The sequence below is a fragment of the Cucumis sativus genome, chromosome 7 (assembly GCF_000004075.3).
Source record: "Cucumis sativus cultivar 9930 chromosome 7, Cucumber_9930_V3, whole genome shotgun sequence".
Taxonomy (NCBI): Eukaryota; Viridiplantae; Streptophyta; class Magnoliopsida; order Cucurbitales; family Cucurbitaceae; genus Cucumis; species Cucumis sativus.
In genome coordinates, this window is record NC_026661.2 from 1,961,756 (window position 1) to 1,981,407 (window position 19,652).

Sequence of the window (19,652 nt, forward strand, 5' to 3'; positions counted from 1 at the left end):
GAAGAGGCTCCAAGAAAAGCCAGCCTGGCGTGAGGATGCCTCATTGGGACAACCGTATTTGTCTATTTAATTAATTAATCAATCTTTTTCTTTCTCTCTCTCTCTCTCTCTCTTTTTTTTTTTTTTTTTATATATCCATATATTCCAAATATGTCATTATTTTTTCCTCTTTATTTCACCATAAGGGTAAATATGTCTTTTTGCCTTTTATTTTATAAATGTCGTTGTGGTTGTGGTTGTCATCGTCACCATTGTCGTATCAAAATGTATACTTCCAACTTTAATAGCACACGAGTTAGAAAGCAGTATTTATGGCTTTTGTGTTGTTGGAGAAAAGTAGATCTAAAATACAAGAGTAATTACTGTAAGAAACAAAAATAAACGCGAGTAAATTTATATATCTAGTAATAAAATTTTTAAGGTATATTAGATATGAAATGATAAATACAAAATTTATAAACTAACTTGGAGGTGACAAATTTTTAGTAAAGCTATACCTAAAAGTAGGGAAGTTGTTAGAATAAAGCTAAAAAGTGATTATAAGCAAACTTACGATATAATTTAGATGGTTAAAAGTCTCTTTTAATTATTTTTTTTACGTTTTAAGAGAGTCTAAAACTTTAATTTAACGTAAACGGTTTAAAATGTAATTTAAATTAATTTTCGAAAATAACATTGTATTAAATTTTAGTTTATGTATAAATAATTGATAAATTATCATGGTAAGTTGAACATTAATAACTAAAATATATTATATTATTAAAATAATATTAATAAAATAGTGTGAAAACCCAAATCTTCTAATTTTTTATTTATAATTTTTTGATTAGTTACTAATTTTAAACTTTTATTTTAGTTCATACCATCCCATTAGTTGTTTAATCTAAAACATAAATTTGGGGACAAAAATAGCAAAATATTAAATCAAGCTGATATTTTTTTAAAATGAAAAATTAGTTTAAAATTAAAAACTTGGTTACTTATTTTGTAATTTAGTCATATCGTTCTTACTTTTTTAAAATGATTTTTTAAATTTAAAAGTATTTTTAAATTGTTATTAGTTATTTATTAATAAATTTGGAAATAGTTGATTATTTTCCTAATTTAAGACTTTAATTTTAACTAAAGTTATTGTTTTTTTCTTTAATTGTTATCGTACCCAATTTTAAATAACTAAAAAACATTTTTTTTCTATGGGGATAGATTTGAATTCCTCTTTTAGTTCAACCCTAATTTATTATGTTTTCTTTTTAAACAAAAATTTAATAATGATTTAGTAACTAAATTAATGTTTTGTTTTATTTAACGAGTTAATTTCAAATATTATTGTGAACTACAATATTTTTCATTAATTAGTTAACCATTAAAAACTAACATTTTAATTTTGATTATGATATGTTAAATTTTTCATATTTAACCAAAATGAATAATTTTTCAAAAAACTAATATACATTTTTTTTATTTAATATACATCTAACATGAATATAAAGGATAAAATGAGATTATTTTTTGTGGTAATTAATTAAAAAAACAATAAATTTGTTTTTAACACTTTTCAATTTAGATAAATATAGATAGTAATTTGATACTTATTTTAAATTTAGATATTATAACTTATTTTTTTAATCTTTTTTCAAAAATCGGTTTAGAATTAAATGTATATAGGTTTTTTTTCCTTCCTGGAGAATATTTTTTTAAAATTTATTCAAAAATTAAAATGTGAAATTATGTAAAATACACTTATAACCCCACTCTATACAAGAATTTCATACCGTTTATCACTTGAGTGACGATATATACTTTAATTAATTGAATTATACATATACGTATAAAAAAATGTGTAGCGTATACTCATTTTCAACCATCAATATTTGAAAAGTCGATTTTGACCCCGAAAAAGAGAGAGGAATCTATTTAGTATTTACACATTTGATCTATCTCATTGTTATTATTATTATCTAATTTTTTACTCAACTAGGCATAAGAGGAAATTCTCTGTTTTTGTTTGTTTGTTCTTTTAAATAACTCCATTTTTTTAAAAAATAGTAGTTGAGAAATAACTGTTTTCTTAATTAAAGAAAAAATTGAAGTAGAATTTTTTTAAAAAAATTAATTATTATAATTATTGTTATAGTTTTAATTAAGATGGTAGATTTTCATATTTTTTTTATAAAGTTCATATAATGGATTATTTTCACTTTTCTTTTTATGCTAATTATTAATTCAAATAATGGATGAAGGATAGAATGTTTTCAATAATTATGGCAATCACTCATTTTTGTATTATTATTATTATTACTCGTTTATATTTTTAGCACAATCATTATTGGTTTTCTTTTCACTTTACTTTCTGTAATTTATTTTATAGTTCCATAGCTGTTACTAAAATCTCTCTTCTAAAATTCGATAGTACTTTCTGTTTTAGTTTAGTAGTATTAACACGAACTCCGTATCTAAAAGTTAGAGGTTCTATCACCTTATCAATAAATATAATATATAGTTTTGAAATGTCATTGATAAAATGTGTTTTATAGAGTAGGACTTAGGTGGTTGTTTTGGAAAAGGATTAAAGAGCTTCACAGCAAGGAAATTGTTCCCATTTCTTGTGGGCCTAAACAACCAAGTTGGGCCTCTTGGCCTATTTTCTCCTTTTGAAATTTTTTGGGTGTGTAGGTCCATATTCTAAAATATTAATTAACACCAATGGTAGTCGATCATTCACGAAGACTTTCACTGATGGATTTGTTAAAAATATTGGTCTATCACTTATAGACCATATGAGTTTATTAGTTATACAAGTCTATTGCTGATAAACGTGACTATATTTATAATTTTTTAAAATATTGTTATATACTTGATTATTATTTATAAAATTGGTACGATTTGTAATCACCTAAAAATAAATTTATATTTTATGATTTTTTTTAGTTTGTATGTTTACTTTCGTTTTCACTTTCTTAATTATTTTTGTTCAACTATTATACTACATGTATACTTTTCTAAATTCTTAACACTCATTTGATATGTCAATTCATCTTAGATATAATTCTTGCAGTTAAGGTAGACAAATATATTTATATTATAATCAACAATCATACATTGCACTTTAATCACTATAGAATGTGAGTTGAACGTGCATAGAGACCGAAATTGATCGTTAGAGTTGATCGCACAGGGATGGTTGTTAAAGTTCAAAATTAGTTGTTAGGGTTCGTCGTTGGAGTAGTTGGGGCAGGATGTTGGTGCCAATAATTGATTGTTGAAGTTGGTTGTGCAAAGATAGTCGTTGTCTTTTGAGTGATTGCAGAAGCCCAGAATTGGTAGCTGAAATTGGTCGCTGGAGTTGTCATTAGAATGATTATCAAAGCTTGGAATTGGTCGTTGGAGTTGATCGATAGAGTTGTCATCAAAGTCATTATTGAAGTTCGAAATTGGTAGTCGGAGTTGTCATCATACGTGTGAAAGGGATCGTCAAAGTTGGTTCGCACGGTGTGACAATGATTCTAGTCGATGATGGCCAATGAATAGAGCATTTGAAAACATTGCAAGAAGATAAAGTTGGTAAATTATACCAACTGAACTCTATCAATATGTTAACCTAATGCTAAAAAGATAAATAATCTACGAATAATAAGGGTTCAATAGATAGAAGTCAGTCCAACTAGTTAGTAATTAATTTACTAGAGTTTTATTGACATTCAAAGGTCAATCGACTTGTTCGACTTAAATAATCACAATGTTTTTATATATAAAACTCTATTAACATTTAAAGTTGGTGAACCAAACAACCCTTGTAATTTAGATAGTTTTTCGGTGGCTTGTATAGTCTTGTACTTTTAAGCAATACAGTAGTAGAAAAGTGGAGTCTTCTCGTAATTCTCTTCAAAGAGGTTGAGGACAAAAATCATAAATCAAAGATTTCAAGGAAATTGCACAACCATAGTCAATTGGGGTTGGAATTGCATATGAACATCGAATGAAGAAATGGAAGCATCGAAAATTCCAAGCTAAATGGACGGCCCAAACAAGGTAGTGCCTTATACTGTAGCTTTCTGTCATACCCACATTTTTCCTCGCTCAGATTGAATGGAAATTGAAATGGTACTGAATAAGCCGTGGCAGTTCTACAACCATACGATTATGTTACCCCTTTTCTTATTTTTCTTCTGATCCACTTGCAAGGTGTTTGACAAAATGCCTCAATGGGTAAGCAAAAAAGTTTTCCTTTAATGGGTCCACTTTAGAACTTGGTAATCAATTATCAATCGATTCTTCATAAGAAAAAATGGTTTCATTATTTTGAATTAAGACGACAGCAATCGTAGTTGGGTTGTACCTTGGTTGTGAATGAATGCCATCAGTCAAAATCACTGTAATCTTATAGAAACTACAGCTTGAAGGAAAGAAATGTTTATTTTATATGCATAATTGGTAGTTGTTGTGTTGTATATTTGTATTAGAGTTAGCAAGATATGCTACGTTAAAATTGGACCCTTAAATCACCAAATCTAGATAATTGTGAACGGGATTGCTTTGAATATGAAGAAACAGTGAAGATTTTTATGGTAGCACTGGAGATGTCTCTTTTGAAGATCTACATCCAAGCACATTGCTGTCAGCATGGCCCAATGAAAGAAGAAGCAGACTCATGTAGATGCTCCACCGAGTGGCAGTGTCAGCATCTCCAACTTGGTGATGCCAACATTTAACCACCAAACTCTCAACTCCATACGCAAAAGGAGAGCAGTGGCAGTTTACAATGTACGTGCTACCTCCTAACATGGCCTGCATTTATTTTGGGGCTTTTACATCCTTCTCCCTCTATATATCTCACTCCACCTACCTATCTACTTTTTTTTACTCTGCTGGTGCTTCTGCTCTGGTTGTTGATTGTTGAGAGAGAAAAATCACTTTCATTAGATTCTTGCACTGCCTTTTGCCCCGAAGGACCATATGATTGCAAAAGTTTAAACCTAGAATTGGTACCATTTCCCCTCAACTTTTAACTGTTTATCGTTGATTGGATGGACAAAAGAACGAGATGCCACTTTACCTTTTCCTTTTGATACTTCTGCACACCTTAGTTTAGTTCCTATGGGTCTGCCCATTGGGTTCATTTTGAAGTTCTCTTTTGTAATGTATATAAATATTATATTATCATTTATCACATCAACCAGAGAGGATGTCACCCAGTATTTCTAATAAAAGGATCTTCTCTTGAATAAAGATTGCATGATCCGGCGTTCTCTCAACCTTAGTCTCTCTCAAGGTATTAAGTGATTTGGACAACACTAATTGAGTGATCTTAATGTTTTGATCTGCTTTCTGTAACCTTACAGCACATTTGAGCATTGATCTATCTGCCGACTTGCTGTGGAAAGGGTTTTCCTTGAGATTGATTTGAAAACAATTCCCATGGGGGGTCAATTTTACTTTAGTAATTTCTTTCCGGGGGGTGAGAGAGAGAAAAAGAGCGCGCTTTCGTGGGCTTGCAAAAGTAGCGCTTTTGCTGCTTTCAGTTACTTGGATTTCCACTTTGTCTTTCGTACAATAACAGAGACAAGTTTTCTTAGGTGGCATCTTCTTCCCTAAGCAAACCCGATCAAGGTCAGGTCTAATATCATATAATATTTTTATTACAAATATTTTTAAGATGAATTCTACGTTTTTCTTGTAGAAGGTTTCACAAATCTGTACAAGAAGTTGTTATCTGAAAGCAACACCTAGTTCTAATCAACAGCTCATGCTTGCTTGTTTCAAGCGGGAGTTTTCTGTCTTTTCAAGCCATTTTTGGCAAATTTCTAGCATAATCTCCAGTCTTTACGCATCAATTATTTTTAAATTTATGAGTTACCCACGAGCATCAATCCGAGGTCCCAATAGCCAAGACAGGTAAATAACAGTAATTTTGAACTATATTTGGAGCCAATCTCAAGGCCAGTAACTCAGGAATGGCTGTTGGAGGCTCCAAAAGTCCCCCCCTCAGACGAGGAAAATAAGTAATAATGTTGATGACGAGGCAGCATTCCCTTTTAAATCAGCATAATTACCAACCCACTATAAGAATCTTCCAAATTCATTGGAGAATAAAAAAACCACTGTTTATCGTTCAGTTGGATTTTTTTAATCACGACAGCAAGAAGGGTTTAGGCTAAAAAGAAGAGAAAAATAAGGGAGAGAAAGTGCCCTTCAGAAGGAAGAGAGAGAGAGAGAAGGAGGGAGAGAGAAGACAAATTGCACTTTCCAAAATAAAACTTAACCGAACTCCATTAATAAACAGCTGCAGCCTGCATAAGGAAGATGCTAACAGAATCCTACCTTCACCCAACTCTTGGTTTGGATTCTAAAGTTTTGTGGGATTGATCGACTGACGTAAGTATGTGTAAAAAATTATGCTTTTGTGGGTTTTTGTTGTTTGCCTGTATTTCCCGATGGGCTTCACTTATTCTTTTAATATAGCCAAAATTTGAGTTAGAATTTTGATTTGGGTTGTCGTTATATATAATCATATCTATCCTGGTTCTTGTGCCGTTTTTCAGTGATGGACAATGCTGAGGGTAGGAAAAATGAAGAAGGCCCCTCTGGCGTCAAGTTTCAGGAGAATCACGACCAAAGGATGGACTGCGCAGATGATGCAGCACATAACAGTTGCAACACGTACGTGTTTTCAGAGTCCAGAATTCAGATTTCTCCACAAAGTTTAGCCTCACGACAAGCCCTTATCTCCAATCCTCAGGTTTGTTCTTCCATATCTTTGTTTGTTCTTTAAGTTCATGATTATGCACACTCTCTCTCCCACTTCGTTGATTCTTTGAACTAAGGAATATTTCTGGACTTCGTTAATTGGGTGCTTCCGCATTTTCTTTTTAAAACTATGAGAATTTGTTCTAAGCATCTTGATATGTTAAATAATCGAATATGCATATTATTGTCTCTTTTAAGATTTTTGTTAATGATTTGGTTACATTTCATCAAAAAAAAGTTTATGACTTAGTTACATTACGAAGGATGGGTAAATCTTTGTAACTGCTCACTTTTCTGTGGGTTGTTAGATATATTCTTCTTCAATCACTCGGATGAAGGTGACTTGTTAGAAAAGCTTCGCTTCCGATATTTTGTCAGGAAAACCACTGTCTTTTAACTTCATCCTGAATATTGTAATTCAGGGTTAGTTAGCTACATGTAACAAATGCTCTTCTGATATCTTTTTATGATTAATATTAAGTGCAATTCAAGCTGTAAAGATGATCGATTTTCCTTTTTTATTATTTGTTGTTTGAAAGTACAAAAGAAAATAGAACACCTAAAATTGGCATTAATTGCCTAATAACTATGCCAAAAGAGGGTCTCCTACACTGAGTGGGACCTTGTATTTATAAGAACAAATCCGCCAAAAATATTGTACCTACTTCTGTTTATTGAACCACCAACAACACTCTCAAATTCACCCTCATAGTCTTGTTTTCATTCATCTTCACTTGTAGTACGCTACAGTTTTCTTGTCAAGTCCTGGTCTGATGCTACAACCTCAACCTCAATCTTTGCCTCAGATTGCTGCATTCCGTGAAAATGTGATCCATGGGACAAGAACACAAGTGACTATCTCTTGGAATCATGGCGGCAATCAAGTGGCCATCGTTGGATCATGGGACAACTGGCAGACGAGGTATTCGACTTTGATGATATGCTTTTCTTCTTTATCATTCTTTTTTTTGAAAAAAAATCTCAAACAACCTTTAAGTGTATTGAATTTCATGTATTTCTATTAGAGAGCTCCTGCATAACACAGGTGAGAAGTTTGTGGTTATAAAGACTCTACCCGTCGGTATCTACCACTACCACTTCATAGTTGATGGTTGGTTGGCTTATGCTCCAGATCTACCCTGGTTTCATGATGATTCAGGGAATGCTTACAATATTTTGGACTTGCAGGTAAGTTTCATGGCTTCCCATTGAGAAATTCGTGTTCCTCAAGAATGTCGTTACTTGTTAGCCACTCCATAATTCTCACTGAATTATGTTTTCCAGGGGCATGTTCCGGAATTGCCTGAAAGCATGTCCGACTTTGAAACTCCTCCATCCCCACCGTCGAGTTATGACAATCAATACTTGAACGAAGATGATTTCAGTAGACCTCCACCAGAACTTCCTCCACATCTGCAAGGAACCGTTTTAAATGATCCATCTTCTTCAGTTGATGGTCAACCGTTGCCCGTTACACCTCAAAGAACAGAATTAAATCATCTCTATCTTCAGAGCAATGTCCAAGATCAATTTGTAGCACTTGGCTCTACTCTCAGGATTCAGGAAAAGCATGTTACAATGTTTCTATTCAAGCCTTTATCAAGAAGTAGGTGACATCCATACTCTTTTCCTCCCTCCACCCACATTTTCATTTTCGAAACCGAATCTCAATACTGCTGGAAGAGTTGTCATCCTTGCGAGTTCTGTAGGTGAGGAAAAGTTAGTGTAGCTAAAGAAAGATTCTTTCACACTGTGCATCATTAATTCAATTGTTATTCACTCTTGCAAAACTTCTCTTTCCTTCAATTTATCTGTATTGATACGTTCTGCTTGAAGTCAATTACCAGAGTCAGAAATTTCACATATTAGCTGTAGTTTATCCTTCTATTAGTTTGATTCAACATAACCTTATCAGAAGTTCCTTAGTCCTTAGAACAAAAGAGTTGTCCATTTGAAAAACTTTCTACATCGTAAAATAGATTTTCATCTACTTTCCATAGACAAACTTTGGAATTTACAGTCTCAAGTAAAAAATCATTGTAGTGGTAAATATATAAAAAATGAGGTCGATAAAGGGCGAAGAGAGGAATGGAACTAGCTCAATCCATGGTGGCCATTTACCTAGTATTTAATATCTTTTGAGTTTTCTTAAACTTAAATGTTATGGAGTTATCTGGTGAGATTAGTCAAGATGCACCTAAGTTAGTTTGGACACTTACAGATATCGAAAAGATATCGAAAAGAAACGTAACTAGTCCATGTATTTGTTTACCTATACTTATGATTTAGTACTAGCAAACAACAATAACTAAGCCATTTTTGGTAAATAATGTATGATGTTCTTAGTGATCCCATTTATTGGCCAATCACATTTGAGATTGTGGATGGAAACTAAATGTAGAGTCAAGAAATGAGGAAGAAGTCAGGTTAGGTGTCACGCCTCCACTCAGAACGCACTCTCTACGTGTAGAGTGTGGACATGACTTGGACAAACCGATGTTTCGAGGTGAAACATGAGAAAGCTTAGGTACTTCTTTAAACTTAACTCAAACCATAGCCGTGAACATGCCGGTGAAATCTTCTACTATGTGATAAGACATTAGGCGATATGGAAAGTAGTAACCATTTTATTAACAACTTGATACAACACAAACATACAACTTACAATTTAAAGGATTACAAAATTTAAGCTAACTACTACGACTACATGGGCACATCAAGTATTTAGTAGCGGCCTTCTCTTGTATTGCCTGATGACACTTCTTCACTTAATCTAGGGAGGAAAACTTAAAACGTAAGGTAATAGCTTAGTGAGTGACAAGAATTTAGAAGTACGTTTTGGAGAATACAATCGTATACAATAAAAACTTTCTTATTTTCATAAACGTCTTAACGCCTCACTACACGTTATAAAGCACAATAGTCGCAGTAGCCTCCACATATTCCTAAAACGCTTGAATATTGAACTTCCTCAACGCAAGGACTCATGTGATGGTTACCACTTCACCATCATCATCCCTGTGGACTTACATTCAGTACCAATTGCTCAGACGATTGGCTTAAACATGGACTACTCAACACGTTCAACCATCCTTCTACCGAGTGGGCAACTCAACGCATGACAGCCTCTACTTTTATGTGGTTTTTATTAAGAATAAGGTTAATGGTTTTGTATACATACAAGCATCACAGCAATACAACTTGACAAGCATTGACATACTTCAAATTAGTCATGTTCTTTTATATGTATATATAGGATTACAACGTGACTTTGGTGGTAACAACAAGCTTTTCTTTTGAAGGCTCACTCAACTAAGTCTTTCGTTTTCCATTTCTCTCCTTATCATCCGACTCTTCTGCCTCTTTCCTTGCGTTGTTCCAATAAACCTACTCAAACTTAATTATGCTAACTTCAAAAATTAATTTACAACAAACCCTGTAGTTTCACAAAAGGCATAGTGATGACATTTCTTTTCAGATTTATGGTTTGAAACATCACTATCTTAAACAGGAAGAGGAATGGAAGAGATAGGAGCCATCAACTGCAGTCTCTGCTGTGTAGTAATGGCTAATAGTCAGACGACATGAACCTGTCTTTCTTCTCAGGGGGGATGGATGAACTACAACTACCTATCCATAACTTCATTTTCTTCTTACTTTAAAATGACTAAATTTATAACTTTTTTGTCCCTTCTGTAAAGCTTTTTTCTTTCTTTTTTTGTCTTTTCTCTTACACAACTTTTTTGAAATGATGAAAAGTACTTTTTAGATGGGTTTGAAGTACTCTTGTAAAATTTTCACGGGTTGATTAGAGGATCAATCAAATGTGGTTTATATGAAGCCAATAAATGGTTAAAGCATTTTATTCTTTTTTTCTCTCTTGTAAACTGAGACTTTGAATATTGTTGGTTTATTCAGTGATAGAGAAGCCAAAGCAAAAAAGGGAAGGGAAGTTCATTGCGTTTGAAGTTGGGGAAAGCCAACAAAGTCTGCATTTGACAAGTTTGTCCGAAAATAAAATAGAAAGCCCAAATGAAAAATGTGTCGTTTTTTAAAACCCGATAAGAAGTGATCTTTTACTTGTGCCGCTCCACATAAAACTATCACTTTAACCTTAGATGCTTTCTTATTCTTTTTCTCATTCTTTTGTAACTTTTTTCTGTTGTTCTTCGTTTTTTTTTCTTCTTATTTTTTTTGCATTTCTTTTCCGTTTTTATACTTTCTTTTTTCTCATGTGTTTTTTTTTGTATGTTTCTTTAAATATCGAGCATCGAGTATCAATTAGCTAGTATTTAGTACACAGTATCTAGTATCGAAGATTGAGTATCTATATCTAATATATAACATAACACATATAATATAGAGCATCAAGTATCAAGCATCGAACATCGAAAATCGTGCATTGTGCATCGAGTAGTGTTTCTCAGTTGCAAGCGTGTGTATGGTTATCAAGTACAAATTAGTAAATTCACTAAGCATTGATGCAAACAAGAGGCCACTTTTCCTTCACTCTTAAAAATTAAGTCTTTTTTCATTTGGGTCTCAAATGGAGACCATCCATACGAATCATGCAAAGTTTTTCTAGTTATACACGTTTTATGGATCCTGCAAAGTTTTTCTAGCTATACACGTGTTTAAAATTATTTTTCACTAATTTGTTCACTAGAAAAAAAATAAAATACACAAAATATATTATAATTGAGTTTGAAGTTTACTATTTGATTTTAGACCACAATTGTGAGATGATATATATATATATATATATATATATATATATATATATATTAATATATATATATATATATATATATATATATATAAAAAGTCTACTTTACATCTTTTAAAAAAGAAAAAAGGAGAATTAAAGTAAAGGTCAACTTTTAATCCTTACTATGAAAATTTGATAAAATGATGTCACACTATTTTACCAAACCCCAATAAATAAATAAATAAATAAATAAATATATATATATATATATATATATAAAACAAAAATGGTACTAATTACTTTTCTAACTTTTCGAAGTGCTTAAAATGTGTTTTTAGGGGAGAAAAAAGTATTTTTATACAAACCCAGAAAATATCGAACACGGATTAACTTTTTCATATGCTGTGTTTTGGTTTTTTAAAATTAAGCACATTAGTTGAATTCATAATCAAATTTCATAAACAAAGATAGATTTTTAAATACTATTATTTGTTAGTTTTTCAAAATATGGTATAGTTTTTTAAACTAATAATAAAAGGTAGATAACAAAGAAAGAAAAACAATCGTAAGGTAAGGCTTACAAGAGCTTAACTCAAAAGTCGACTTAATTTTCAAAAACAAAATGATTATCAAACACGTTACTCTTTTGTGATATACGAAAGAAATCTCATTCAAAAGTTCAACGACGATAATGCTATAAAGTTTGATGGCTACACTGTTACAAAGCTAAAGCGTAAAAGTAATGACTCATTTCATACAAATTAAAGTTCGTATGTTTAATATTGAATATAAACCTTACTAATTGTTTTTAATTAAAAAGAAACTAAAGTAAATTTGATTAAAGAAATGGTTCAATTATTTCTTCTTTTGACGTTTGTGGGTACAAATTCTTTCATTAATCATCTTGTAAACAATATAGTTTAAACCTCATTTTAAAAATTGAGAAATTGGAATGATGACTATTTTAGCAATAATAATTAAGGATATAGCAACATTTTTAAAAAATTGTAAATATAGCAAAACTATCACTGATAGACTTCATATGGTATATCACTGATATATCAATATTTGCAACATGGTCTATCAGTGATAGACTTATATCATTGATAGAATTTGATAAATTTTGCTATATTTGCAAATTTTTTAAAATTATGCTATATACTTAATTAATTTGAATTTAATTGCGAAATTTGCAACAATCTCTTTAAAATTTAACCATTATAACTTTAATTTAATGGTTATTTCTACGTTATATTATTATCAGCTTCGATATTTAAATTATCATCCTTACGTGTTAATGAATCAAATCACATAGTGATAATCTTGAAAACTTGAATGTGGACCTAGAAGAAGTTAAAAAGACTAATTTACCATTAAAACCAACTAATAATATCGAATCAACAAATTCAGTAATTGCATTCATCTAATGAGTTTTCGAGTTGTAGATTCAAATTAAGTATTTATGGATAAAAGAGTATTTCAAATACGATCAATTAAATAAAATAAATTGATATTAGTTTGTCAAAATCAATGCAGTTAATTATTTAGTTCAAATATCATAGCATTCATTTGATGATTATTTGGTTTTTAATTTTTAGTTTTTGAAAGTTAAGTCTAAAAATCTCACTTGCCCTAATTGACTTTCAATTTTTATTGGTTACATTTTATGACTGTTTTTAAAACTAAACCAAAATTCAAAAGTAAAAAAAAAAAAAAGTTTTTACAAACTTGTTTTTGGAACTTACCTAATATTTCAAATCTTGTACTTAAAAGATGATGCACATCATTGTATGAATACGAGAGACAATACATTTAATTTTCAAAAATAAAAAACAAAATGATTACTAAACAGAACCTCGGTTAGTTTAGTTAAATAGTTAACAACATTGATTTTATTAAACTACTATCAATTCGTTTGAATTAACTAACTATTGGACATAAAAAATAAAAATATACAATGAAACGTTTCGGGATATTGTAATGACCAAATTTCGGGTTAACCATCGCCAACTACTGTGAGATTTTTGCATGGATGACCAAATTCGGGATATTTTACTGCATAATGACATAATCTTAAAAACTAATGAAATTTAGCATTGTACCACATCAAATTTCTTTTACGTTAAAAACGTATCATTCATCGAAATAGTTAGAATACTCATACAATGTCTATTTGTATCATGTTTAAAAAAAAATCCCTATATGCTAATCCTTCTACCAAGATATTGTAACGAAGTTTGATTGTGACTTTAAAATTATACGTGTTTCTTTCTTCCAGGCTCTGGAAAGAATAATTTTTTTGTAGAAATTGTGATAGGGCTCCAATATAATGTTGTAATAATTAGGCAAATGTGCTTGGTCGACAAGTAATTTAAGGAATAAAATTGCTATGTAGATTTAGATAATGTTAAGGATCATATTTTTCACAACGTATGATTAGTCGCAATCACGAGAAGGAATTTCAAGCAATAGAGTGCTTGTAGTATTAGTTTGTAATTTTTTAAGATTAGGTCGTGATTCCACGTTAACATCTCTAGGATTCGATTATTCATGGAAAATCTCATTTCTATCTTTAATTTAGTTATACTCAATTCAAATGAAATTAATTTTTTTTTTGTTAAAAGGAAGAATTTTTATGGAAAAAAATATATGTAATATTAAAAGAAAATCAGTACAATCTCAAGGTTCATTAGAGGAAGATTTCAGTGAGAATGGTTAAGATGGAAAAATTAGGCTGTGTTTGGTTCGTGATTCATTTTTATTTTTGTATTTAAAAATATACAAAGAAAATAATTAAAACTTGTTTTCAAAATCAATCCTTAAACTAACCATTAATTTAGTTTTCATAAATTAAGTTTGTAAAAAATATTGTTTCATTTTCAAATTCATAACCTAACACAAATTTTTAATTTTTAATTCAATTTTTTTTAAATTTTGAATAGAAAGTAAACATGAGATGAAAAAGAATATTGTTTTTGCTTTTTACCGAATTCTTTGTAATTTAAGATAATTTTTAGATCACGAACAAAGGAGATATTAACTTTTTATACAAATTTTGATGGTGGGGGTCTAAATAACACAAAGATGAAAACTTTGAAACGTTATTTTGGACAAATTCTCTAATTTTTTCCTATAATTTATACAATTTTAAAGAACAAAAACAGCTCAATGTAACCTTAAAACCTTCCAGAGCTGGATTTCGAGCTTGAGAGTTGATCCTTTGGGGGAAAAGGAAAATTTGTTCCATAAAAGAAAAGAAATAATTCCAACTTTGGAACAATACCCTTCAGATTTGACTCATACTTAAGAACAAAGAAAATTCTTCGCTGTTGAGACGAATCCCTCTCTTTCAAGTCTTTACCTTCAAATCCCTTTCACATTCACTCTTCAGCTAACTATTTCCTTCAACTTTCACTCCATTGATTGCTTCCAAGAAAACCCATGATTTATTTTCAACTTTTCAACTGTGAAATTTCCCCTTCTCCGTCTTCCCTCCCATCTTTTCCCCCCATTTTCATCTAACCCTCGAATCGCCGCCTTCGATCCTCAACATAACGCTTTTTTGAAGCAATTTGATGTTTCAATTCCAATTTTCCGATGACCCCATGTCGCCAATTAGTTAGTTCTATGAGTTTCTTGTTATAACCCACCCTTGGTTTTGTGTTTTCTTTGTTGCTTTCATCTTGTTCCTGCTGTCGTATAAGCTTGGATGGTGAATCGAATTTGGGTCTGTTGAATGGAGGTTTGATTTTGGGTCATGAGTTAAGAGGAAGATCTGCTTGCTTCCGAGCGTGGAGGCTTTAGTGGAGGTTTTTGGTCCTTACCCTTTTGATTATTTAGTCTCTTCTCAAATGGGTATAGGCTATTTTTGTTGTTTGTGTTTAGATGCCATGGATGTTTTTGTTTTTTCTGCTGCTTTGAATAGTGGTGTTTGAGAACTGGTGATCTTTTTTGTGTTAAGTTGATTATGGCTATTAATCAGAAGCCTCGGCCCAAAGATGCTGCTCTTAAACGTTTTAAATTGGTTGTTTTTGTGACGTTATTGGGGTTATTGCTGTTTATGATACTTACGGAAACGAATTTGTCTTGGAATTTCGCTGCTTGGTCTTCTGATGATATTGATGAGGATCCATATCTTGGTTTTGGTGATTCTAATGTTGAACTCAGGCTGCCCAAACAAAGTCAGTTGTCGATTCGTTTAGAAAAGCGAAATCGTTTGCCACCCCGAAACTTAGATCTGTATCCAAAACTAGCCAATAATCATATAGCTATTGTACTTTATGTGCACAACCGACCACAGTATCTCCGAGTGGTAGTTGATAGCCTGGCCAAAGTTATTGGAATAAGTGAAACGTTGCTAATTGTTAGCCATGACGGGTATTTTGAAGAAATGGATAAGCTTGTCCAGAGCATCAGGTTTTGCCAAGTGAAACAGATTTTTGCTCCTTACTCTCCGCATCTCTTTCCTAACAGCTTTCCCGGAGTCTCGCCTGCAGATTGTAAGGGCAAGGATGATCCTAAGGCAGTACATTGCAGAGGGAATCCTGATCAGTATGGAAACCATCGGTTGCCTAAAATTGTTTCGTTAAAGCACCATTGGTGGTGGATGATGAACACTGTGTGGGATGGATTGAAGGAGACACAGGGGATGTCGGGTCATATTTTGTTTATTGAGGAAGATCATTTTATATTGCCAAATGCATATCGGAATCTGCAGTTACTTGTGACATTGAAGCCTAAAAAATGTCCTGAATGCTATTCTGTGAATCTAGCTCCAAGTGATGTGAAGTCAAGAGGAGAGGGTAGTAATTTTCTTATTGCAGAGAGGATGGGGAATATTGGTTATGCTTTCAATCGGACTGTTTGGAGGAAGATCTATAAACAAGCAAAGGAGTTCTGCTTTTTCGATGAATACAATTGGGATATAACGATGTGGGCAACTGTTTATCCCTCATTTGGTAAGCCAGTTTATTCATTACGAGGGCCTTGGGCAAGTGCAGTTCACTTTGGGAAATGTGGTTTACACCAGGGTCATGGGGACAATGATATTTGTATTGACAATGGTGTGTTAAACATTGACGTTAAAGATATTGACAAAGTTGCCAACATTAATTCCGAATGGCGAGTTGACATCTTCAGAGATCAGCCTGGCTATGGGGCTGGGTTCCGGGGTTGGGGAGGTTGGGGTGATGAAAGAGACCGTCAGTTGTGTTTAAATTTTGCTCGCATGTATCATTCCATGTCAAATGGCCCAAACATATCCCATTCCTGAAGATTTTGTGATGGATTAGGGAATAGTCTTTCAACTTGAAGTAGCCTAGATTCTCTTGTGTGTGGTTTCTTGACATGATTACTCAAAGAATCATTATCTTTAGGTCTATTGACTGTGTCTGTACTTCGTTCAAGATTCACATTTTCGATCATACAATTAATGGGAATGAGATTTTGATGCTTATGAAAAACGATATTGTAGAACTATTCTTGCAGTGTTTGTGTTCGAGTGATAATAATCTTCCCAACTGTTTCCCCTTCTAAAATGATTTTACTAGAACATCTTGAGCTGCTCAAGAGGATGTTTACTTTGTAAGAATTTGGAAAATCATAGCCTCGCTGATTGCCAACGAGGTAAACATTAATTTCATAATCCCTGTTCGTTTTTTCAATCTTTGAAGCTAACAAGGAGGTATTACTTCTTCTTGTTGCTCATGCATCTTCATCCCGAACCACTACTTGACATCCCCTCCCATGTTTATTCATGTATCAACGACTTCAGATTTATTGCATCACTCTGTTTAATATGTTCGGTTGCATCTGTGTTACAAACTACATTGTAATAACGTTGTTTGTGCAGTATGGTTTGGCTTTCAACAGGCATTTAGTCAGCAATGCTATGAAACGCATTGGACAGATGAGAGATGAAAGCAGAATTACAAAGGCAACCATCAACGAAAACGCCATCAATGTAATCAATATGTTAAATCTCTGTAGTATGTATTCTCAGCTAAATCAGTGTTCTGCCTCTCGATTTAAGGTAACTTGGTTTCGTCTGCTCGGGCTCGATTATGTGAGTCAATGCAACCTAAAGGCTTTCTCAGGGACTAACTAAGAGATTGGGAATGTCTACTTTCAAGATTCAAGGCAATATGCTCTGCTGAGGCTGTCATGTCTACCAAATCAGGTAGATTTGGTTATAACTTCCCTAAACATCTCCCAGTTTACATGTCTGACTGTTTTTGCTATGGTTGGGGAATGATCTCTTTAACTTCAAATTTTACTTTGGAATTATATTTGTTCAAAAGGATTTACTCATAAACATAAAACATGAAATAATTTTTTCTTCGTCTAATTTTTAGCATAGAGATTACATTTTTCCTTGTGAACTCTTTTTTTTATACAAAAATTGTCATTTTCTTTGGCATTCTCACGCTAAAATAGATCACAATTTCTCATTATTTTTTTAATATCACACGTAAAACAATATAAGAATAAAAGAAAAAGATTTTTTTTTAATCTTTAAATCTAATTCAAGATTCTGAAAATTGATATGAATTTGTTAAGAATTCAACTTTGGTTTTCGTTTGTTCTAAAGCGTAAACGGAGAACCAACCAAACCGAACAAATAAGTTTGAGTAAAACAGAAAATTGAACCAATATCCAATGAAGGATAAAACCGTTGGTTCGACTTTTCTTTGGTTTGGTCGTATGAGGTTTGGCTCTCGGTTTTCTTTCATATTCATTTCTGTTTTATCTTTACATTTCAACATCTTTTTGTTTTCCTTTTTTCACAAATTTACGTTTTCATAAACTTTTAAAAAGTGATAAAAAAATACCGTTATCATTAGTATTGAATGGAAATAAAGTGTTTAGTGTTAAAAATATTCTTAAACTTTCAAATGTATGAAAAATACTTTAGATCTAAAAAGAATTTTAAAAAATATCTTTACAATTAGTGTTATATCAACAAAAAAAAATAGTTTGTAACTGTACTTTCAAAGTCTTTTTAGAAGTTTAAAGATTTTTTTAACACAAAATACAAAAAGCAATATTTTGTATCATTTATATATATATAAATACACTAGAAGGAAGCGAAGGTATTTTAATTTATACCATTTTTGTTTTGACATGAAAATGACACCAACATTTATTTATTCTCTCTCAACTCTTCAAATTTTTCCTCAAAAGGAGAATAGTGAAAGAGAGATGGGGATTACAAAAAGAAAAGAAAGAAGAGATTTAAAAATAAATGAGAGATCTTTTCTTTTTCAAAATCTTTATGCTCTCTCTCAATTTATTTCTAAAAGAGGGAAGAGGCAACAAGAAAACAAAAATGGGAGGTGAACCTTCAAGGCAGAAAGTGTTGTTCATTTCAAGAAAGGGTTCAATATTTTTGTCAATATAACTATTTCAAACTTTGTTTAAGTTGCTATAAATAATTGAAATTTGTTGCATCCTACAACAATAGTAAGAATAGATATTGTGCAAGATCTCGTATTAAATTAATAAAAAAGCTTCAGGGTATAAATAAAATAAACGATGTAGTTATCTCACTGTTGTTTATCTTATACGACACATGTAGCCCAAGTATCCGATAAGAAAAGTGGAAATTGTCTAGAGGAGACATGCAGTAAATCACATGGTTGATAATATTAATAAAATTTTGAAGGGACCAACTTTGTAACGTAACATCGATATTAGTAGGTATTGACTAATGAAAAATTAATTACAAGCAACACGGAAAGTTGTTAGTAAGTAAATAAAAAGTTTTTTACCTCTTGCATATACCATCTTCAAGCAATTTTACTGCTTACTCCTATTTTATATTTCTCTCTTCCTCCATCTTCCTGTTTCTTTGGTTTATTTTTCTTCGTCTCTCTTGTTCTTCTTCTACGATCTTTTCTTTCCTTTTTTCTTCTTCTTTGTTTGCTCCTTCACCTCCACCGATGAGCGAACTTATGCCCAAATTCGACAATGCTATGGAACAAGACAGATGTTAGAGAGCGAGAGAGAGAGAGAGAGAGAGGAGGCAAGACAACGTCACAGAGGAGAATGAGGCAACGATATAAGGGAGAGAGCAATTTGTGTGAGAGGAAGAAGTGATGGAGAGAGCGAGATTACTATTACTTTGCGTGCATGTGAGAGTTTTGAGAAGAAATGAAAAACAAATTGATAATTTCACATATGCATGACGTGAGTGGACAGT

At 31.9% G+C, this 19,652-nt stretch overlaps 2 protein-coding genes across 10 annotated transcripts; both read left to right on the forward strand.

Moving 5' to 3' along the window:
- The first annotated feature begins 3,859 nt into the window (after positions 1-3,859).
- On the forward strand, positions 3,860-8,609 carry LOC101213924 (SNF1-related protein kinase regulatory subunit beta-2). 9 transcript variants are annotated; one of them, XM_031889340.1, is made up of 6 exons: positions 3,860-4,029; positions 4,546-4,761; positions 6,540-6,736; positions 7,485-7,666; positions 7,770-7,932; positions 8,029-8,609. In XM_031889340.1, the coding sequence occupies exons 3-6, from the start codon at positions 6,542-6,544 to the stop codon at positions 8,356-8,358; spliced, it is 870 nt and encodes a 289-aa protein (XP_031745200.1). In that variant the 5' UTR covers positions 3,860-4,029; positions 4,546-4,761; positions 6,540-6,541; the 3' UTR covers positions 8,359-8,609. The 9 variants fall into 9 exon arrangements, with proteins under 9 accessions (XP_031745200.1, XP_011658661.1, XP_011658662.1 ...); XM_011660359.2 differs by lacking the exon at positions 4,546-4,761; XM_011660360.2 differs by lacking the exon at positions 3,860-4,029 and having other exon boundaries at positions 4,090-4,761.
- Positions 8,610-14,629: 6,020 nt separating this feature from the next.
- LOC101213679 (alpha-1,6-mannosyl-glycoprotein 2-beta-N-acetylglucosaminyltransferase) lies at positions 14,630-16,971 on the forward strand. The gene has a single exon (XM_004144498.3). It carries the CDS (start codon positions 15,420-15,422, stop codon positions 16,722-16,724), a length of 1,305 nt encoding a protein of 434 aa, XP_004144546.1. The 5' UTR covers positions 14,630-15,419; the 3' UTR covers positions 16,725-16,971.
- The last annotated feature ends 2,681 nt before the right edge of the window (positions 16,972-19,652 follow it).